This window comes from Oncorhynchus keta, chromosome 24, assembly GCF_023373465.1.
Source record: "Oncorhynchus keta strain PuntledgeMale-10-30-2019 chromosome 24, Oket_V2, whole genome shotgun sequence".
In the NCBI taxonomy this organism is placed as follows: domain Eukaryota; kingdom Metazoa; phylum Chordata; class Actinopteri; order Salmoniformes; family Salmonidae; genus Oncorhynchus; species Oncorhynchus keta.
In genome coordinates this window covers 3,303,389-3,327,647 of record NC_068444.1, presented here as the reverse complement: position 1 = coordinate 3,327,647, position 24,259 = coordinate 3,303,389, and the positions used below count along the sequence as shown (strand labels likewise).

At 45.9% G+C, this 24,259-nt stretch overlaps 1 protein-coding gene and 1 long non-coding RNA gene across 3 annotated transcripts in view; both read left to right on the top strand.

Moving 5' to 3' along the window:
* LOC118382581 (CSC1-like protein 2) overlaps positions 1-11,404 on the top strand; it is a gene marked incomplete at its 3' end in the record, with an annotated part of 151,872 nt that extends 140,468 nt beyond the window's left edge. The window contains 2 exon segments of the mRNA XM_052477525.1: positions 9,831-9,946; positions 11,339-11,404. Of these exon segments, the coding sequence (XP_052333485.1) occupies positions 9,831-9,946; positions 11,339-11,404 (182 nt within the window).
* Positions 11,405-11,677: 273 nt separating this feature from the next.
* Positions 11,678-14,141, top strand: LOC127911303 (uncharacterized). Of its 2 annotated transcripts, XR_008077832.1 has the most exons (6): positions 11,678-12,049; positions 12,108-12,203; positions 12,700-12,763; positions 13,105-13,232; positions 13,738-13,961; positions 14,095-14,141. It is a non-coding gene; the product is annotated as an uncharacterized LOC127911303 (long non-coding RNA). The 2 variants fall into 2 exon arrangements; XR_008077833.1 differs by lacking the exons at positions 13,738-13,961; positions 14,095-14,141 and having other exon boundaries at positions 12,108-12,235; positions 12,732-12,795; positions 13,105-13,599.
* Positions 14,142-24,259: the final 10,118 nt, after the last annotated feature.

Sequence of the window (24,259 nt, the reverse complement as noted above, 5' to 3'; positions counted from 1 at the left end):
TAAGGACACATGACAGGACTGATAAGGACACATGACAGGACTGATAAGGAAGACACATGACAGGACTGATAAGGACACATGACAGGACTGATAAGGAAGACACATGACAGGACTGATAAGGACACATGACAGGACTGATAAGGAAGACACATGACAGGACTGATAAGGACACATGACAGGACTGATAAGTACACATGACAGGACTGATAAGGACACATGACAGGACTGATAAGGACACATGACAGGACTGATAAGGACACACGACAGGACTGATAAGGACACACGACAGGACTGATAAGGAGGACACATGACAGGACTGATAAGGACACATGACAGGACTGATAAGTACACATGACAGGACTGATAAGGACACATGACAGGACTGATAAGGACACATGACAGGACTGATAAGGACACATGACAGGACTGATAAGGAAGACACATGACAGGACTGATAAGGACACATGACAGGACTGATAAGGACACATGACAGGACTGATAAGGACACATGACAGGACTGATAAGGACACATGACAGGACTGATAAGGACACATGACAGGACTGATAAGGACACATGACAGGACTGATAAGGACACATGACAGGACTGATAAGGACACATGACAGGACTGATAAGGACACATGACAGGACTGATAAGGACACATGACAGGACTGATAAGGAAAACACATGACAGGACTGATAAGGACACATGACAGGACTGATAAGGACACATGACAGGACTGATAAGGACACATGACAGGACTGATAAGGACACATGACAGGACTGATAAGGACACACGACAGGACTGATAAGGAGGACACATGACAGGACTGATAAGGAAAACACATGACAGGACTGATAAGGACACATGACAGGACTGATAAGGACACATGACAGGACTGATAAGTACACATGACAGGACTGATAAGGACACATGACAGGACTGATAAGGACACATGACAGGACTGATAAGGACACATGACAGGACTGATAAGTACACATGACAGGACTGATAAGGACACATGACAGGACTGATAAGTACACATGACAGGACTGATAAGGACACATGCCAGGACTGATAAGGACACATGACAGGACTGATAAGGAGGACACATGACAGGACTGATAAGGAGGACACATGACAGGACTGATAAGGACACATGACAGGACTGATAAGGACACATGACAGGACTGATAAGGACACATGACAGGACTGATAAGGACACATGACAGGACTGATAAGGACACATGACAGGACTGATAAGGACACATGACAGGACTGATAAGGACACATGACAGGACTGATAAGGACACATGACAGGACTGATAAGTACACATGACAGGACTGATAAGGACACATGACAGGACTGATAAGGACACATGACAGGACTGATAAGGACACATGACAGGACTGATAAGGACACATGACAGGACTGATAAGGAGGACACATGACAGGACTGATAAGGACACATGACAGGACTGATAAGTACACATGACAGGACTGATAAGTACACATGACAGGACTGATAAGTACACATGACAGGACTGATAAGGACACATGACAGGACTGATAAGGACACATGACAGGACTGATAAGGAAAACACATGACAGGACTGATAAGGACACATGACAGGACTGATAAGGACACATGACAGGACTGATAAGGACACATGACAGGACTGATAAGGAAGACACATGACAGGACTGATAAGTACACATGACAGGACTGATAAGGAGGACACATGACAGGACTGATAAGGACACATGACAGGACTGATAAGGAGGACACATGACAGGACTGATAAGGACACATGACAGGACTGATAAGGACACATGACAGGACTGATAAGGACACATGACAGGACTGATAAGGACACATGACAGGACTGATAAGGACACATGACAGGACTGATAAGGACACATGACAGGACTGATAAGGACACATGACAGGACTGATAAGGACACATGACAGGACTGATAAGGAAGACACATGACAGGACTGATAAGGAAGACACATGACAGGACTGATAAGGAAGACACATGACAGGACTGATAAGGACACATGACAGGACTGATAAGTACACATGACAGGACTGATAAGGACACATGACAGGACTGATAAGGACACATGACAGGACTGATAAGGACACACGACAGGACTGATAAGGACACATGACAGGACTGATAAGGAAGACACATGACAGGACTGATAAGGACACATGACAGGACTGATAAGGACACATGACAGGACTGATAAGGACACATGACAGGACTGATAAGGACACATGACAGGACTGATAAGGAAGACACATGACAGGACTGATAAGGACACATGACAGGACTGATAAGGAAGACACATGACAGGACTGATAAGGACACATGACAGGACTGATAAGTACACATGACAGGACTGATAAGGACACATGACAGGACTGATAAGGACACATGACAGGACTGATAAGGACACACGACAGGACTGATAAGGACACACGACAGGACTGATAAGGAGGACACATGACAGGACTGATAAGGACACATGACAGGACTGATAAGGACACATGACAGGACTGATAAGGACACATGACAGGACTGATAAGTACACATGACAGGACTGATAAGGACACATGACAGGACTGATAAGGACACATGACAGGACTGATAAGGACACATGACAGGACTGATAAGGAAGACACATGACAGGACTGATAAGGACACATGACAGGACTGATAAGGACACATGACAGGACTGATAAGTACACATGACAGGACTGATAAGGAAGACACATGACAGGACTGATAAGGACACATGACAGGACTGATAAGGACACATGACAGGACTGATAAGGACACATGACAGGACTGATAAGGACACATGACAGGACTGATAAGGAAAACACATGACAGGACTGATAAGGACACATGACAGGACTGATAAGGACACATGACAGGACTGATAAGGACACATGACAGGACTGATAAGGACACATGACAGGACTGATAAGGACACATGACAGGACTGATAAGGACACATGACAGGACTGATAAGGACACATGACAGGACTGATAAGGACACATGACAGGACTGATAAGGACACATGACAGGACTGATAAGGACACATGACAGGACTGATAAGGACACATGACAGGACTGATAAGGAGGACACATGACAGGACTGATAAGGACACATGACAGGACTGATAAGGAGGACACATGACAGGACTGATAAGGACACATGACAGGACTGATAAGTACACATGACAGGACTGATAAGGACACATGACAGGACTGATAAGGAAAACACATGACAGGACTGATAAGGACACATGACAGGACTGATAAGGACACATGACAGGACTGATAAGGACACATGACAGGACTGATAAGGAAGACACATGACAGGACTGATAAGGACACATGACAGGACTGATAAGGACACATGACAGGACTGATAAGGACACATGACAGGACTGATAAGGACACATGACAGGACTGATAAGGACACATGACAGGACTGATAAGGACACATGACAGGACTGATAAGGACACATGACAGGACTGATAAGGACACATGACAGGACTGATAAGGACACATGACAGGACTGATAAGGAAGACACATGACAGGACTGATAAGGACACACGACAGGACTGATAAGGAGGACACATGACAGGACTGATAAGGAAAACACATGACAGGACTGATAAGTACACATGACAGGACTGATAAGGACACATGACAGGACTGATAAGGACACATGACAGGACTGATAAGTACACATGACAGGACTGATAAGGACACATGACAGGACTGATAAGGACACATGACAGGACTGATAAGGACACATGACAGGACTGATAAGTACACATGACAGGACTGATAAGGACACATGACAGGACTGATAAGTACACATGACAGGACTGATAAGGACACATGACAGGACTGATAAGGACACATGACAGGACTGATAAGGAGGACACATGACAGGACTGATAAGGAGGACACATGACAGGACTGATAAGGACACATGACAGGACTGATAAGGACACATGACAGGACTGATAAGGACACATGACAGGACTGATAAGGACACATGACAGGACTGATAAGGAAGACACATGACAGGAATGATAAGGAAGACACATGACAGGACTGATAAGGACACATGACAGGACTGATAAGGACACATGACAGGACTGATAAGGACACATGACAGGACTGATAAGGACACATGACAGGACTGATAAGGACACATGACAGGACTGATAAGGACACATGACAGGACTGATAAGGACACATGACAGGACTGATAAGGACACATGACAGGACTGATAAGGAGGACACATGACAGGACTGATAAGGACACATGACAGGACTGATAAGGACACATGACAGGACTGATAAGGACACATGACAGGACTGATAAGGACACATGACAGGACTGATAAGGAGGACACATGACAGGACTGATAAGGACACATGACAGGACTGATAAGGACACATGACAGGACTGATAAGGACACATGACAGGACTGATAAGGACACATGACAGGACTGATAAGGACACATGACAGGACTGATAAGGACACATGACAGGACTGATAAGGAGGACACATGACAGGACTGATAAGGACACATGACAGGACTGATAAGGGAGGACACATGACAGGACTGATAAGGAGGACACATGACAGGACTGATAAGGACACATGACAGGACTGATAAGGACACATGACAGGACTGATAAGGAAGACACATGACAGGACTGATAAGGACACATGACAGGACTGATAAGGACACATGACAGGACTGATAAGGACACATGACAGGACTGATAAGGACACATGACAGGACTGATAAGGACACATGACAGGACTGATAAGGACACATGACAGGACTGATAAGGAAGACACATGACAGGACTGATAAGGACACATGACAGGACTGATAAGGACACATGACAGGACTGATAAGGAAGACACATGACAGGACTGATAAGGAAGACACATGACAGGACTGATAAGGACACATGACAGGACTGATAAGGACACATGACAGGACTGATAAGGAAGACACATGATAGGACTGATAAGGGGATAAACCATTGAAGGCCCATATCACTGAGTTCCCTGCTTAGCAAGAATGATGCGATGTTTAGAGCTACGGAGGAGACCCCACCCAAAGTGGGGTATGAATACCACCTCGGGGGAAGCCACGTCAGTGTCTTCAGCTGTATCGACAAGAAGAATTCAACTTGGTTAAGGTTCTCTAGTGTCCGTGAATTATTTAATCAAAATTAGAGCCAATCCAATACAACACATTACTGAGTACCACTCTCCATATTCTCAAGCATACAGGCCACTCAGAAATGATTCAAACCCTTTCCCCTTTTCCACATGTTGTTACTTTACAGCCTTATTCTAAAATGGATTCAATTACTTTTGTTGTTTTCATCAGTCTACCCCATAATGACAAGACATTTTTGCAAATGTGTGTAGTTGACAGTACAAGGAATTGTCCAAGATAGGATTGTGTCGAGTCACAGATCTGGGGAAGGGTACCAAAACATTTCTGCAGCATTGAAGGTCCCCAAGAACACTGTGGCCTCCATCATTCTTAAATGGAAGAAGTTTGGAACCACCAAGACTCTTCCTAGAACTGACCGCCCGGCCAAACTGATCAGGGGAGAAGGGCCTTGGTCAGGGAGGTGACCAAGAACCCGATGGTCAGTCTGACAGAGCTCCTCTGTGGAGATGGTTGTCCTTCTGCAGCACTCCAAACATCAGGCCTTTATGGTGGAGTGGCCAGACGTAAGCCACTCCTCAGCAACAGGCACATGACAACCCGCTTGGAGTTTGCCAGAAAAGCACCCAAGACTCTGACCATGAAAAACAGGATTCTCTGGTCTGATGAAACCAAGATTGATTTCTTTGACCTAAATTCCAAGTGTCTGGAGGAAACCTACGGTGAAGCATGGTGGTGGCAGCATCATGCTGTGGGGATGTTTTTCAGAGGCAGGGACTGGGAGACTAGTCAGGATCGAGGGGAAAGATGAATGGATCAAAGTACAGAAAGATCCTTGATGAAAACCTGCTCCAGAGTGCTCAGGACCTCAGACTGGGGTGAAGGTTCACCTTCCAACAGGACAACGACCCTAAAGCACACAGCCAAGACAACGCAGGAGTGGCTTCAGGACAAGTCTCTGAATGTCCTTGAATGGCCCAGCCAGAGTCCAGACTTGAACCCAGTTGAACATCACTGAAGAGACCTGTAAATAGCTGTACAGCAACGCTCCCCATCCAACCTGATAGAGCTTGAGAGAATCTGCAGAGAAGAATGGGAGGAACTCCCCAAATACAGGTGTGCCAAGCTTGTAGCGTCTTACCCAAGAAGACTAGAGGCTGTAATCGCCACCAAAGGTGCTTCAACAAAGTACTGAGTAAACGGTCTGAATACTTATGTAAATGTAATAATATATATATATATATATATATATATATATAGTAAGTAAAATATGATATTACCGGTTTTTATTTGTAATAAATAAAAATGTAAAAACAGTTTTTGCTTTTTATTGTGTGTAGATTGAAGAGGGACATGTTTTCTTTTGAGTGTAACAAAAAGTAGGAAGTCAAGGGGTCTGAATACTTTACGAATGCGTTTAACCTTGAATAAGGGCTTCAAATTTGGGGAAATTACAACTCTAATTGTTTTAGATTTTTGGACAGGGAGCCAGGTTCTGCTGTTGTACAGTGGTTGCACAGCCTTTCCTCTACAGGGAGCCAGGTTCTGCTGTGGTGCAGTGGTTACACAGCCTTTCCTCCACAGGGAGCCAGGTTCTGCTGTGGTGCAGTGGTTGCACAGCCTTTCCTCTACAGTGAGCCAGGTTCTGCTGTGGTGCAGTGGTTGCACAGCCTTTCCTCTACAGGGAGCCAGGTTCTGCTGTTGTTCAGTGGTTACACAGCCTTTTCTACAGGGAGCCAGGTTCTGCTGTTGTTCAGTGGTTGCACAGCCTTTCCTCTACAGGGAGCCAGGTTCTACTGTTGTTCAGTGGTTGCACAGCCTTTCCTCTACAGGGAGCCAGGTTCTGCTGTTGTTCAGTGGTTGCACAGTGGTTGCACAGCCTTTCCTCTACAGGGAGCCAGGTTCTGCTGTGGGTACAGGGAGACAGTGGTTACAGTGGTTGCACAGCCTTTCCTCTACAGGGAGCCAGGTTCTCTGTTCAGTGGTTGGTACAGGGAGCCAGTGGTTACACAGCCTTTCCTCTACAGGGAGCCAGGTTCTGCTGTGGTGCAGTGGTTACACAGCCTTTCCTCTACAGGGAGCCAGGTTCTGCTGTGGTGCAGTGGTTACACAGCCTTTCCTCTACAGGGAGCCAGGTTCTGCTGTGGTGCAGTGGTTACACAGCCTTTCCTCTACAGGGAGCCAGGTTCTGCTGTGGTCCAGTGGTTACACAGCCTTTCCTCTACAGGGAGCCAGGTTCTGCTGTGGTGCAGTGGTTACACAGCCTTTCCTCTACAGGGAGCCAGGTTCTGCTGTGTCTACCCTTCGCTCGCTCTCAATTTAAGGACTTTATCGGCATGGGAAACATATGTTAACATGAATTTAATTTAATTTGCCAAAGCAAATGAAAAGGATAATAAATAAAGTGAAATAAACAATAAAATGTAACAGTAAACATTACACATACAGAACAATAAAGACACTACAAATATATTATATATATATATTCACTCACAGAAGTTCCAAAACAATAAAGACATTACAAATATCATATTATATATATTCACTCATTGTACATTTCTAATGTCATATTGTGTCTATATACAGTGTTGTAACGATGTGCAAATAGTTAAAGTACAATAAATAAGCATAAATATGGGTTGTATTTACAATGGTGTGTGTTCTTCACTGGTTGACCTTTTCCTGTGGCAACAGGTCACACATCTTGCTGCTGTGATGGAACACTGTGGTATTTCACCCAGTAGATATGGGAGTTTGTTTTCAAATTATTTTGTGTGTCTGTGTAATCTGAGGGAAATATGTGTCTCTAATATGGTCATACATTGGCCAGGAGGTTAGGAAGTGCATCTCAGTTTCCACCTCATTTTGTGGGCAATAAGCACATAGCCTGTCTTCTCTTGAGAGCCATGTCTGCCTACGGCGGCCTTTCTCAATAGCAAGGCTATGCTCACTGAGTCTGTACATAGTCAAAGCTTTCCTTAAGTTTGGTCTGTCACAGTGGTCAGGTATTCTGCCACGGTGTACTCTCTGTTTAGGGCCAAATAACATTCTAGTTTGCTCTGTTTTTTGGTTAATTCTTTCCAATGTGTCAAGTAATTATCTTTTTGTTTTCTCATGATTTGGTTGGGTCTAATTGTGTTGCTGTCCTGGGGCTCTGTAGGGTGTGTTTGTGTTTGTGAACAGAGCCCCAGGACCAGCTTGCTTAGGGGACACTTCTCCAGGTTCATCTCTCTGTAGGTGATGGCTCTTAGGGTGTGTTTGTGTTTGTGAACAGAGTAGACCAGCTTGCTTAGGGGACACTTCTCCAGGTTTCTCTGTAGGTGATGGCTCTGTGGTGTGTTTGTGGGTGAACAGAGCCCCAGGACCAGCTTTTTGGGGACACTTCTCCAGGTTCATCTCTCTGTAGGTGATGGCTCTGGGGTGTGTTTGTGTGTGTGAACAGAGCCCAGGACCAGCTTGTTTAGGGACACTTCTCCAGGTTCATCTCTGTTTAATGGCTCTGTCCTGTGAACAGAGCCCCAGGACCAGCTTGTTTAGGGACTCTTCTCTCAGGTTCATCTCTCTGTAGTTAATGGCTCTGTGGGGTGTGTTTGTGTTTGTGAACAGAGCCCCAGGACCAGCTTGTTTCTTCTCCAGGTTCATCTCTCTGTGTTAATGGCTCTGTGGGGTGTGTTTGTGTTTGTGAACAGAGCCCCAGGACCAGCTTGTTTAGGGGACTCTTCTCCAGGTTCTCCTCTCTAGTTAATGGCTCTGTCTCCTGTGTTTGTGTTTGTGAACAGAGCCTCCTGACCTCCTTCTTAGGGGACTCCTTCTCCTGTCATCTCTCTCCTCTCCTGTCTCGCTCTCCTTTTCTCCTGTTGTAGAATTTAAATGTTATTTTCTGGATTTTGATCATTAGTGGCTATCGGCCTAATTCTGCTCTTTCCTGTCTCTCTCCTCTCCTGTCTCTCTCTCCTCTCCTGTCTCTCTCTCCTCTCCTGTCTCTCTCTCCTCTCCTGTCTCGCTCTCCTCTCCTGTCTCTCTCTCCTCTCCTGTCTCGCTCTCCTCTCCTGTCTCTCTCTCCTCTCCTGTCTCTCTCTCCTCTCCTGTCTCTCTCTCCTCTCCTGTCTCTCTCTCCTCTCCTGTCTCTCTCTCCTCTCCTGTCTCTCTCTCCTCTCCTGTCTCTCTCTCCTCTCCTGTCTCTCTCTCCTCTCCTGTCTCTCTCTCCTCTCCTGTCTCTCTCTCCTCTCCTCTCTCTCTCCTCTCCTGTCTCTCTCTCTCCTCTCCTGTCTCTCTCTCCTCTCCTGTCTCTCTCTCCTCTCCTGTCTCTCTCTCTCCTCTCCTGTCTCTCTCTCCTCTCCTGTCTCTCTCTCTCCTCTCCTGTCTCTCTCTCTCCTCTCCTGTCTCTCTCTCTCCTCTCCTGTCTCTCTCTCCTCTCCTGTCTCTCTCTCCTCTCCTGTCTCTCTCTCTCCTCTCCTCTCCTGTCTCTCTCTCTCCTCTCCTCTCCTCTCCTGTCTCTCTCTCTCCTCTCCTCTCCTGTCTCTCTCTCTCCTCTCCTGTCTCTCTCTCTCCTCTCCTGTCTCTCTCTCTCCTCTCCTGTCTCTCAGGTTTCTCAGCCCCTACCTCTATGTTTACCTTCAGCGTCCTGATCATCACCATCATCGTCTGCTTGTCCCATGTCTGCTTTGGACACTTCAAATATCTCAGCGCTCACAACTACAAGGTAAAAAACAAACCCGCCAGAGAAACCTCTTATTTATCATGTTGAAGTGTGGATTTAATTGAATTCTGTCTTTATTTAACCAGGAAAATCATTGAGAACACTATCTTGTGCCATATCGATCCTGTATGCAATATGAGACACGTTTAAGCAATAAGGCCCGAGTTGGTGTGGTATATGGCCAATATACCACGGCTAAGGGCTGTTCTTAGGCACGACGCAACGCGGAGTACATCGGCCATGTACCACAAACCCCCGAGGTGCCTTATTGCTATTGTTATAAACTGGATACCAACGTAAAATTAGTGGAGTAAAAATGAGTGTTTTGTCATAACCGTGGTATACGGGTCTGACGTACCACGGCGGTCAGCCAATCAGCATTCAGGGCTCGAACCACCCCGTTTCTAATATACCATTTATAAACACGTCTACATTGTTATAATCTTAGAGCAGTAGTACATCTCACGTGGAAAACACTTAGGATGATATATCAGAAGTATTCAACTCTTACACAGCTAAGTCCGGAGCCCATTGGTTTTCTGTTAATTAACCTGATAATTAATTGCACCCACCTGGTGTCCCAGGGCTAAATCAGTCCCTGATTAGAGGGGACTCACCCACCTGGTGTCCCAGGTCTAAATCAGTCCCTGGTTAGAGGGGAATCACCCACCTGGTGTCCCAGGTCTAAATCAGTCCCCGATTAGAGGGGAATCACCCACCTGGTGTCAGTCCCTGATTAGGGGAATCACCCACCTGGTCTAAATCAGTCCCTGATTAGAATCACCCACCTGGTGGGTCTAAATCAGTCCCTGATTAGAGGGGAATCACCCACCTGGTGTCCCTGGTCTAAATCAGTCCCTGATTAGAGGGGAATCACCCACCTGGTGTCCCAGGTCTAAATCAGTCCCTGATTAGAGGGGAATCACCCACCTGGTGTCCCAGGTCTAAATCCCAGTCCCTGGTGAGGTTAAATCAGTCCCTGAGGGGAATCACCCACCTGGTGTCCCTGGTCTAAATCAGTCCCTGATTAGAGGGGAATCACCCACCTGGTGTCCCTGGTCTAAATCAGTCCCTTATTAGAGGAGAATCACCCACCTGGTGTCCCAGGTCTAAATCAGTCCCTGGTTAGAGGGGAATCACCCACCTGGTGTCCCAGGTCTAAATCAGTCCCTGATTAGAGGGGAATCACCCACCTGGTGTCCCAGGTCTAAATCAGTCCCTGATTAGAGGGGTATGGAAGTGGAACTCGCTTCGAGGTCCAGAGTTGAGTTCGAGGGTGATATAGTATAAAAGTCATCACTGTGAATGTTCTACAGTGGAATTATATATTATATTGTAATTATTATTATTATGAGGATATTTTCTCCCATCTCTTTGCCCCCCCTGACCTCCCAGATTGACGTGGAGAATGTGGATGGGGTGGAGAACGGTCATCCAGCACGAACCTCCCCCTCCAATAAGTCAGCAGTAAGTACCACTGAACCGTTCCTATATTATCACCACATTTTGTGGCGTTCTTATTCTTTTTGGACTTCGGTGAGGGTCTTTTTTCCGGACACACAACATTTATTTTTCTGGAGGCAAACTGAAGTTTCTAAGTCTGTGTCCCTTTCGTTGGTGATTGGTCAACAGTTGGGATACTTGTGGTCATTCAACGAGTGACGACTCGGTTTCAGGCACATTTTTTTCATTGTAAAATACTGCACCAAACATCTTAGTTAGGTGTAAAATACTGCACCAAACATCTTAGTTAGATGTAAAATACTGCACCAAACATCTTAGTTAGGTGTAAAATACTGCACCAAACATCTTAGTTAGATGTAAAATACTGCACCAAACATCTTAGTTAGGTGTAAAATACTGCACCAAACATCTTAGTTAGGTGTAAAATACTGCACCAAACATCTTAGTTAGGTGTAAAATACTGCACCAAACATCTTAGTTAGATGTAAAATACTGCACCAAACATCTTAGTTAGGTGTAAAATACTGCACCAAACATCTTAGTTAGGTGTAAAATACTGCACCAAACATCTTAGTTAGGTGTAAAATACTGCACCAAACATCTTAGTTAGGTGTAAAATACTGCACCAAACATCTTAGTTAGGTGTAAAATACTGCACCAAACATATTAGGTGTAAAATAGCACCAAACATCTTAGTTAGGTGTAAAATACTGCACCAAACATCTTAGTTAGATGTAAAATACTGCACCAAACATCTTAATTAGATGTAAAATACTGCACCAAACATCTTAGTTAGGTGTAAAATACTGCACCAAACATCTTAGTTAGGTGTAAAACTGCACCAAACACCAAACATCTTAGTTAGGTGTAAAATACTGCACCAAACATCTTAGTTAGATGTAAAATACTGCACCAAACATCTTAGTTAGATGTAAAATACTGCACCAAACATCTTAGTTAGCTGTAAAATACTGCACCAAACATCTTAGTTAGGTGTAAAATACTGCACCAAACATCTTAGTTAGGTGTAAAATACTGCACCAAACATCTTAGTTAGATGTAAAATACTGCACCAAACATCTTAGTTAGATGTAAAATACTGCACCAAACATCTTAGTTAGATGTAAAATACTGCACCAAACATCTTAGTTAGATGTAAAATACTGCACCAAACATCTTAGTTAGATGTAAAATACTGCACCAAACATCTTAGTTAGATGTAAAATACTGCACCAAACATCTTAGTTAGATGTAAAAATGCACCAAACATCTGCACCAAACATCTTAGTTAGATGTAAAATACTGCACCAAACATCTTAATTAGATGTAAAATACTGCACCAAACATCTTAGTTAGGTGTAAAATACTGCACCAAACATCTTAGTTAGGTGTAAAATACTGCACCAAAAATAAAATACTGCACCAAACATCTTAGTTAGGTGTAAAATACTGCACCAAACATCTTAGTTAGGTGTAAAATACTGCACCAAACATCTTAGTTAGGTGTAAAATACTGCACCAAACATCTTAGTTAGATGTAAAATACTGCACCAAACATCTTAGTTAGGTACTGCACCAAACATCTTAGTTACTGCACCAAACATCTTAGTTAGATGTCAAATACTGCACCAAACATCTTAGTTAGATGTAAAATACTGCACCAAACATCTTAATTAGATGTAAAACATCTTAATTAGATGTAAAATACTGCACCAAACATCTTAGTTAGGTGTAAAATACTGCACCAAACATCTTAGTTAGGTGTAAAATACTGCACCAAACATCTTAGTTAGGTGTAAAATACTGCACCAAACATCTTAGTTAGGTGTAAAATACTGCACCAAACATCTTAGTTAGGTGTAAAATACTGCACCAAACATCTTAATTAGATGTAAAATACTGCACCAAACATCTTAGTTAGATGTAAAATACTGCACCAAACATCTTAGTTAGATGTAAAATACTGCACCAAACATCTTAGTTAGATGTAAAATACTGCACCAAACATCTTAGTTAGATGTAAAATACTGCACCAAACATCTTAGTTAGGTGTAAAATACTGCACCAAACATCTTAGTTAGATGTAAAATACTGCACCAAACATCTTAGTTAGGTGTAAAATACTGCACCAAACATCTTAGTTAGATGTAAAATACTGCACCAAACATCTTAGTTAGATGTAAAATACTGCACCAAACATCTTAATTAGATGTAAAATACTGCACCAAACATCTTAGTTAGATGTGCACCAAACATCTTAAGTTAGATGTAAAATACTGCACCAAACATCTTAGTTAGATGTAAAATACTGCACCAAACATCTTAGTTAGATGTAAAATACTGCACCAAACATCTTAGTTAGGTGTAAAATACTGCACCAAACATCTTAGTTAGATGTAAAATACTGCACCAAACATCTTAGTTAGATGTAAAATACTGCACCAAACATCTTAGTTAGATGTAAAATACTGCACCAAACATCTTAATTAGATGTAAAATACTGCACCAAACATCTTAGTTAGATGTAAAATACTGCACCAAACATCTTAGTTAGGTGTAAAATACTGCACCAAACATCTTAGTTAGGTGTAAAATACTGCACCAAACATCTTAGTTAGATGTAAAATACTGCACCAAACATCTTAATTAGATCTTAATTAAAATACTGCACCAAACATCTTAGTTAGATGTAAAATACTGCACCAAACATCTTAGTTAGATGTAAAATACTGCACCAAACATCTTTTGTGTAAAATACTGCACCAAAATCTTAGTTTTTAAATGAATGAGTTATCTTACATTATTATTGCACCAAACATCTTAGTTAGGACTATTTTGAGTAAAATACTGCACCAAACATCTTAGTTAGAGTAAAATACTGCACCAACCATCTTAGTGTATACTGGCTGTAAAATACTGCACCAAACATCTTAGGATGTAAAATACTCAAAATGGACAAACATTAGTATTGCTGCTTTTTTTCTCATTTTTTCAAGCCAAGGTCTTTTAAGGGAGTATGCGAGTGTTTAGTTAAGCTGGGCGGCAGCCGAACTGAAGCATGCTGACACCTTTACTTAGCCTTTACTACGTCTCCCTCCAATAAGTCAGCAGAAACTACCATTTACTCAGCCAGTCTCCTACCATTTACTCAGCCAGCGTCCTACCATTTACTCAGCCAGCTACCATTTACTCAGCCAGCCGCCATGCTACCATTTACTCAGCCAGCCGCCATGCTACCATTTACTCAGCCAGCCGCCATGCTACCATTTACTCAGCCAGTCTCCATGCTACCATTTACTCAGCCAGCCGCCATGCTACCATTTACTCAGCCAGTCTCCATGCTACCATTTACTCAGCCAGCCTCCTACCATTTACTCAGCCAGCGTCCTACCATTTACTCAGCCAGCTACCATTTACTCAGCCAGCCGCCATGCTACCATTTACTCAGCCAGCCGCCATGCTACCATTTACTCAGCCAGTCTCCATGCTACCATTTACTCAGCCAGCCTCCTACCATTTACTCAGCCAGCCTCCTACCATTTACTCAGCCAGCCTCCTACCATTTACTCAGCCAGCCTCCTACCATTTACTCAGCCAGCCAGCTACCATTTACTCATGCTACCATTTACTCAGCCAGCCTCCTACCATTTACTCAGCCAGCTACCATTTACTCAGCCAGCCGCCATGCTACCATTTACTCAGCCAGCCGCCATGCTACCATTTACTCAGCCAGCCTCCTACCATTTACTCAGCCAGCTACCATTTACTCAGCTACCATTTACTCAGCCGCCATGCTACCATTTACTCAGCCAGCCGCCATGCTACCATTTACTCAGCCAGCCGCCATGCTACCATTTACTCAGCCAGTCTCCATGCTACATTTACTCAGCCATTTACCATCAGCTCAGCCAGCCATGCTACCATTTACTCAGCCAGTCTCCATGCTACCATTTACTCAGCCAGTACCTCAGCCAGCTACCATTTACCATGCTACCATTTACTCAGCCAGCCGCCATGCTACCATTTTTACTACCAGCCAGTCTCCATGCTACCATTTACTCAGCCAGTCTCCATGCTACCATTTACTCAGCCAGTCTCCATGTTACCATTTACTCAGCCAGCTGCCATGCTACCATTTACTCAGCCAGCCGCCATGCTACCATTTACTCAGCCAGTCTCCATGCTACCATTTACTCAGCCAGCCGCCATGCTACCATTTACTCAGCCAGCCTCCTACCATTTACTCAGTCAGCCTCCTACCATTTACTCAGCCAGTCTCCTACCATTTACTCAGCCAGCCTCCTACCATTTACTCAGCCAGCCTCCTACCATTTACTCAGCCAGCTACCATTTACTCAGCCAGCCGCCATGCTACCATTTACTCAGCCAGCCTCCATGCTACCATTTACTCAGCCAGCCGCCATGCTACCATTTACTCAGCCAGTCTCCATGCTACCATTTACTCAGCCAGCCGCCATGCTACCATTTACTCAGCCAGCCGCCATGCTACCATTTACTCAGCCAGTCTCCATGCTATCATTTACTCAGCCAACCTCCATGCTACCATTTACTCAGCCAGTCTCCATGCTACCATTTACTCAGCCAGTCTCCATGCTACCATTTACTCAGCCAGCCGCCATGCTACCATTTACTCAGCCAGTCTCCATGCTACCATCTACTCAGCCAGCCTCCATGCTACCATTTACTCAGCCAGCCTCCATGCTACCATTTACTCAGCCAGTCTCCATGCTACCATTTACTCAGCCAGCCTCCATGCTACCATTTACTCAGCCAGCCTCCATGCTACCATTTACTCAGCCAGTCTCCATGCTACCATTTACTCAGCCAGTCTCCATGCTACCATTTACTCAGCCAGCCTCCATGCTACCATTTACTCAGCCAGTCTCCATACTGCCATTTACTCCTCCACTTGGTTACAACATCCACACTAGCACACCCAGTATGAATGTTAAAGTAGCTGTCCACTCATACCCAGATAATGCTGTTGGCTCGTCTATACTCGTATTTGTGGCCAAAGCATAAATGAAAGAGAAACGCTTCACTTTAATCTATTTCCAGATCACACACTGACCTGTCTCCTTCTCCATTCTTCCCCTCCCCCTCTCTACTCCTCCCTCATGTCGTCTCCTCTCTATTCCTCCCTCATGTCGTCCCCTCTCTCCTCTCTACTCCTCCCTCATGTCGTCTCCTCTCTACTCCTCCCTCATGTTGTCCCCTCTCTACTCCTCCCTCATGTCGTCCCCTCTCCCCTCTCTACTCCTCCCTCATGTCGTCCCCTCTCTACTCCTCCCTCATGTCGTCCCCTCTCCCTCTCTACTCCTCCCTCATGTCCCCTCTCCTCCTCCCTCATGTCGTCCCTCTCTCCTCTCTATTCCTCCCTCATGTTGTCCCTCTCCTCTCTATTCCTCCTCATGTTGTCCCTCTCTATTCCCCCTCATGTCGTCCCCTCCCCTCTCTATTCCTCCCTCATGTCGTCCCCTCTCTCCTCTCTCCTCCTCTGTCCCCTCTCTCCTCTCTATTCCTCCCTCATGTCGTCCCCCCTCTCTCCTCTCTATTCCTCCCTCATGTCGTCCCTCTCTACTCCTCCCTCATGTCGTCCCCTCTCTCCTCTCTATTCCTCCCTCATGTCCTCCCTCATGTTGTCCCTCTCTCCTCTCCTCTCTATTCCTCCCTCATGTTGTCCCTCTCCCCTCTCTATTCCTCCCTCATGTTGTCCCTCTCCCCTCTCTATTCCTCCCTCATGTCGTCCCCTCTCTCCTCTCTATTCCTCCCTCATGTCGTCCCCTCTCTCCTCTCTATTCCTCCCTCATGTCGTCCCCTATCTATTCCACTTATTGTCGTCCCCTCTACTCCTCCCTCATGTCGTCCCCTCTCTCCTCTCTATTCCTCCCTCATGTCGTCCCCTATCTATTCCACTTATTGTCGTCCCCTCTACTCCTCCCTCATGTCGTCCCCTCTCTCCTCTACTCCTCCCTCATGTCGTCCCTCTCTCCTCTCTATTCCTCCCTCATGTTGTCCCTTCTCTCCTCTCTATTCCTCCCTCATGTTGTCCCTTCTCTCCTCTCTATTCCTCCCTCATGTTGTCCCTCTCTCCTCTCTACTCCTCCCTCATGTCGTCCCTCTCTCCTCTCTACTCCTCCTTCATTTCGTCCCTCTCTACTCCTCCTTCATTTCGTCCCTCTCTACTCCTCCTTCATTTCGTCCCTCTCTACTCCTCCCTCATGTCGTCCCTCTCCATTCCTCCCTCATGTCGTCCTTCTCTCCTCTCTACTCCTCCCTCATGTTGTCCCTCTCCATTCCTCCCTCATGTCGTCCCCTCTCTCCTCTCTATTCCTCCCTCATGTCGTCCCCTATCTATTCCACTTATTGTCGTCCCCTCTCTACTCCTCCCTCATGTCGTCCCCTCTCTACTCCTCCCTCATGTCGTCCCCTCTCTCCTCTACTCCTCCCTCATGTCGTCCCCTCTCTCCTCTACTCCTCCCTCATGTCGTCCCTCTCTCCTCTCTATTCCTCCCTCATGTTGTCCCTTCTCTCCTCTCTATTCCTCCCTCATGTTGTCCCTCTCTCCTCTCTACTCCTCCCTCATGTCGTCCCTCTCTACTCCTCCCTCATGTTGTCCCTCTCCATTCCTCCCTCATGTCGTCCTTCTCTCCTCTCTACTCCTCCCTCATGTTGTCCCTCTCTCCTCTCTACTCCTCCCTCATGTTGTCCCTTCTCTCCTCTCTACTCCTCCCTCATGTTGTCCCTCTCTCCTCTCTACTCCTCCCTCATGTTGTCCCTCTCTCCTCTCTACTCCTCCCTCATGTTGTCCCTTCTCTCCTCTCTACTCCTCCCTCATGTTGTCCCTCTCTCCTCTCTACTCCTCCCTCATGTTGTCCCTCCTCCCTCATGTTGTCCCTCTCTCCTCCCTCTGTTGTCCCTCTCCTCTCTACTCCTCCCTCATGTTGTCCCTCTCTCCTCTCTACTCCTCCCTCATGTTGTCCCTCTCTCCTCTCTACTCCTCCCTCATGTCGTCTCCTCTCCCCTCTCTACTCCTCCCTCATGTTGTCTCCTCTCCCCTCCTCCCTCATGTCGTCCCTCTCTCCTCTCTACTCCTCCCTCATGTCGTCCCTCTCTCCTCTCTTCTTTCTCATCAACAGCAGATGTACATTGCCTCGGTGCTCCAGGATCCCAGCTTAGACGAGCTGGGTTCGGCTGGCAGCGGGGTCAGCGAGGGTTCGCAGGACGAGGAGATCATCCAAGTGGGGAACAGCCTCAATGAGGCCGACTTCCAGGTAGCCTAGTGGTTTTAAGAAGCGGGCCAGCAACTGGAGGGTTGCTGGTTCGAATCCCAGCTCTGACTGGAAAGATCTGATGCGGTGTGAGCCAGAGGGCGATTGTAGTATAGATGCAGTAGCATTGCCTGCCGTTGTGCTCTTGAGTCCTGCAGCTTCTAACTCCTCTGTCCTCGAGCAGTTTTCTGCAAGTTAATGGACAGTGAGGTATTCTGCTCCCTTTTGTCCTTCCAGAGTGGTGAGGACAGTCTTCTCGCTAACGAGGTGCGGCACTGACGTGAGGGGATGCCGGAGACCGAGGACGGGGAGAGAGAAGAAGAGACTCAGGTGTAATGTGACTGACGTGATGGATGCGCTGGTCTAGTGAATGAAGCTACGGAGCTGAAACGGACTGACAGACGGCTCTATAAGACATGAAGAGAGACCACTAAACCTTAAACACCTTGAGTCAAGAGAGAGGGACTATTTCTCTGTCTACACTAACGAACAAAGCAACACAAATACCTTTCTCATTCACTCCTCTTCAGCTTAGGCCATGGACCACAGTTCTCCAGCATATCCCCCAGAGAGGCTACACTAACACCAACATGCAAAGACGAGAGAGAGCGGTGGACTACTGTCTACATTAACTAACAAAGGAAGACTACTTACTAAAGACCTCTATCAACAACTGCTTCTCTAGGATCCTCTTGCTAGGATGCTACTCTGACACTCAGACTCTACTGTAGGACTCTACCCTGGCGCTAGGACTCTACTGTAGGACTCTACTGTAGGACTCTACCCTGGCGCTAGGACTCTACTGTAGGACTCTACCCCGGCGCTAGGACTCTACTGTAGGACTCTACCCCGGCGCTAGGACTCTACTGTAGGACTCTACCCTGGCGCTAGGACTCTACTGTAGGACTCTACCCTGGCGCTAGGACTCTACTGTAGGACTCTACTCCGGCACTAGGACTCTACTGTAGGACTCTACCCCGGCGTTAGGACTAGCTAGGACTCTACCCCGGCGCTAGGACTCTACTGTAGGACTCTACCCCGGCGCTAGGACTAGCTAGGACTCTACCCCGGCGCTAAGACTCTACTGTAGGGCTCTACCCCGGCGCTAGGACTAGCTAGGACTCTACTATAGGACTCTACTCCGGCGCTAGGACTCTACTATAGGACTCTACTATAGGACTCTAGTCTGGCGCTAGGACTCTACTATAGGACTCTACTATAGGACTCTACTCCGGCGCTAGGACTCTACTATAGGACTCTACTATAGGACTCTAGTCTGGCGCTAGGACTAGCTAGGACTCTACTGTAGGACTCTACTGTAGGACTCTACCCCGGCGCTAGGACTCTACTGTAGGACTCTACCCCGGCGCTAGGACTCTACTGTAGGACTCTACTCCGGCGCTAGGACTCTACCCCGGCGCTAGGACTCTACCCCGGCGCTAGGACTCTACTGTAGGACTCTACTCCGGCGCTAGGACTCTACCCCGGCGCTAGGACTCTACTGTAGGACTCTACCCCGGCGCTAGGACTCTACTGTAGGACTCTACTCTGGCGCTAGGACTAGCTAGGACTCTACTGTAGGACTCTACTCCGGTGCTAGGACTAGCTAGGACTCTACTGTAGGACTCTACCCCGGCGCAGGGACTCTACTGTAGGACTCTATCCCGGCGCTAGGACTAGCTAGGACTCTACTCTCTCTGATATCTTCCTTCATGACGAATCTATCTTTTCTGATGGCAAAGTCACGCAGGGACACTTAGCAGTAGTTAACTCCCTCTTCCAGCTGTTGATCTAGAGCTGCCTCTGAACTGAGGCTCGGGACTGTGAAGTGAGAACAGCCACTCTCTAAGAAAAACTGCACTGGGAGCCCCGCACACTCACAACTGAGATGGGAAGAAGATTCCTTTTTTCGGCCTTGTCATGCAGTGCAGACTGGGTGGGGGGTACTTGCTTTCTGTCTAGATTTCCTTAAAACTACGACTATTGCACTTGAAAGAGAAGGATAGGTGTGTGTCTGTGCCCTACACTGGCTTGGCTTAGTGGGGTGATGTGGCTTTGGCTCGCATGTGTCTTCCTCCTCACAGAACCGTGGGTCTGGTTTGCTAGGGTGTCTAGAATAGCCTCGGACTTCAGAGGGGTTGGGGGGGGATCTTTATTTCCCCTAATCCTTTGCCTGTTCTGCCTGCATCCTTAATAGTCTCTGCACGAGAGGCTGCTTCACGACAAGCAGCTTTATATGAGAAGACGGAGATGAAATGTCTGTCAGCGTCACAGTGTTAGCCTGCTCTGGTCTCCCTCTACTCTGTCCCGACCGTCTCCGGGAGTCTCTGGGTGGTTCCAGCCCTGTGTAAAAAGGAAGGTGGCCGCTATGACGATGACCACTCTGTAACAAACTGAACTAACACTCCCTCATTGCTGTTTACTTTTATGTTTAGCTTTTTTCGATGTTGTTCAGCAACAAAAACTCGGGATTTGTAAAATAGCCTCTTTTTATTTTATTTTGTATTTATTTTTTAGGCATGGTTATTTTAAGTTGGTCTGAGAACTTTAATTACTTAACTACTGTTTCGACGTTAAAATGACGTAACTGGATGAATGGATCATGTAACATGGATACTGTACCTCGTAAACAACACGGTTTCTCTGTCTTCTGGCCGGTTCTGCCCAGAGAAGTGGGACTGCGGCTCCAGACTGAGCCCTAATGGAGCCCTAATGGAGCCCTAAGGAGCCCTAAGGAGCCCTAATGGAGCCCTAATGGAGCCCTAAGGAGCCCTAATGGAGCTCTAAGGAGCCCTAATGGAGCCCTAATGGAGCTCTAACATAACTGAAGGAGGAAGACAGCGGAGAACCCCTAGATGATGCCCCCGGGAAGCACATATGAAGTGGATATGACAGCCCACCCTGTACCCTGTTTTGTGTCCCACAACTATGGTTGCAAAATTCACAAAATTGTCCCAGAGTTCCTAGGTTTTTCACATCTTGGTTAAAAGTTTCTTGGAATAAGGGATTTCTGGGGAAAAACCGAGGAACTTTGAACGTTTCCGTAATTTTGCAACCTTAGCCAGTCCTCCTCTCCCAGCCAGGACTCTGTGGGACAACGTTCCTCTGTAGAGGGAGAACTCGACCCTTGAACTCTTGGTCTGTGACCTGTTCATGTAGTTCCCCCAGGACTCCCTGGGGTCGCGTTCAGCAGGGGTCGGGGCACAACGTGGTTGAACGTTCAGATATGTGTTATGTCGAACAAAATATGCCTTGTAAATGTAGAATAAGGAATCATGGCAACTCTATTCATGACATTTCTATCTGCAACGTTCCACAACGTTTGCCTACTGAATGTGACCTTTTGACTGGTCCGTGTTCACTAGTTCTATCTATCTCATCGAACTGCTCTCATGTCATACAAGTTCCTATACAAGACAAGCCTCTTTATTCTGGTGTTTTACTTCACTGTACTAAAGATTTCACTGTTGGTTTGAACATTTTGTTTTTTGTGTGTGTGTGGGGGGTGGGGGGGAGAATAACGAGCTTTTAAAAGATAGTCTACCGAGTTCTGCCGACTCTAGATGGGCTCTGATTGGTTTAAGGATGCCTAGCGTCATCCAATGACAACATGAATTGTGACATCAGCGAGACACTCTATATTGCAAAGTTAAAATTTAAAAAAAAAAAGTTAAAATGATCATTGAGCATTGATAGAAATGACAATGTCCCTAACTGCCATCACTCAGCTACAGTGCTGTATCGTACGCGGTGTTATTAATATGTTGACATGTAAAGTTTTATAGAAAACATGGACAGGACAGACAGGCGCTATGTGGGACGCAGACAAGGAGTCTTAATGCAGGAAGACGTGATCAGATGCTGGTGTTTTGTTTACGTTGTTTCACTTCAACACACCATCCCGCTTTATCAGCGGAAAAACAAAATGGATGACACCAACTTCGTTGTTTTTATATTTTTCCTTCTCTGTACTTCTCTGTTCTCTTTCAAGTAATTCAGCCGCCATAACTTACGATGTCATGTTGCTCTCTTCAAGTCGTTACAATATTCCACTGACAGAATCAATGCTTAGTTTTCCTTCCAACGTGTTGCGGCAGAACAGATCCTGGTTGTACCTCAGGGGGTCTACTATAACCAAGCAGAATCAATGACTTAGCCAACTATTAGATATAATAATGATTTGATTTTTCTGAGGTAATTTAATTAAGAAAGCTCAACTCAGAGATGTGCGTTTTGGTTGTTGAGTCATCGAGAACATTCCCATTTCAACCTCATCTTTCTAAACAAAGAAGTTATTTCAGAATATTTAAGGCAAATTAGCTGGCAAACTCATTGATCTTGCTTTGTGGTTTTTCCCTTCTGAGCATTGTCTGGTTTAGCCTTAGTCTCCTATATAACTGTCATTTCAAAAACATTTCCTGTTTTAAGTCTTGGTTCCACATTGTGGAAACGCATCAATAAATATGAAACAAATGTCCTTTTGAAATGTTTTCGTAGCACTAATTTGAGCAGTCAGTCAGTCAGTGGGCTGAACCATACATGCTGAGCAGCTTTCCTATTATATGCATAAACCAAGTAACAAATCTAGTGTCTAGTACACATTTAATGTCCTCTGTAGTACCTCTATATAACTAGTCCAATGTAGTGTCAAACGTGTTCTTTTTTTTTAAAGTGTAACGTTTATCAGTTGGTCTCTGAGAAATAGTGTCATTATAAAACTCAGCAACAAACAAAAAAAGAATCGTCCCTTTTTCAGGACTCTGTCTTTTCAAAGATAATTGAAAATAACTCCAAATAACTTCACAGATCTTCATTGTAAAGGGTTTAAACACTGTTTCCCAATGCTTGTTCAATGAACCATAAACAATTAATGAACATGCACCTGTGGAACGGTCGTTAAGACACTAACAGCTTACAGACGGTAGGCAATTAAGGTCACAGTTATGAAAACTTAGGACACGAAAGAGGCCTTTCTACTGACTCTGGAAAAACACCAAAAGAAAGATGCCCAGGGTCCCTGCTCATCTGCGTGAACGTGCCTTAGCCATGCTGCAAGGAGGCATGACTGCAGATGTGGCCAGGGCAATAAATTGCAATGTCCGTACTGTGAGACGCCTAAGACAGCGCAACAGGATGGACAGCTGATCGTCCTCGCAGTGGCAGACCACATGTAACAACACCTGCACAGGATCGGTACATCCGAACATCACACCTGTGGGACAATCCCTCCATCAGGACTCAGACTGTCCGCAATAGGCTGAGAGAGGCTGGACTGAGGGCTTGTAGGCCTGTTGTAAGGCAGGTCCTCACCAGACATCACCGACAACAACGTCTCTTATGGGCACAAACCCACCGTCGCTGGACCAGACAGGACTGGCAAAAAGTGCTCTTCACCGACAAGTCGCGGTTTTGTCTCACCAGGGGTGGTGGTCGGATTCTTGTTTATGGTCGAAGGAATGAGCGTTACACCGAGGCCTGTACTCTGGAGCGGGATCGATTTGGAGGTGGAGGGTCCGTCATGGTCTGGGGCGGTGTGTCACAGCATCATCGGACTGAGCTT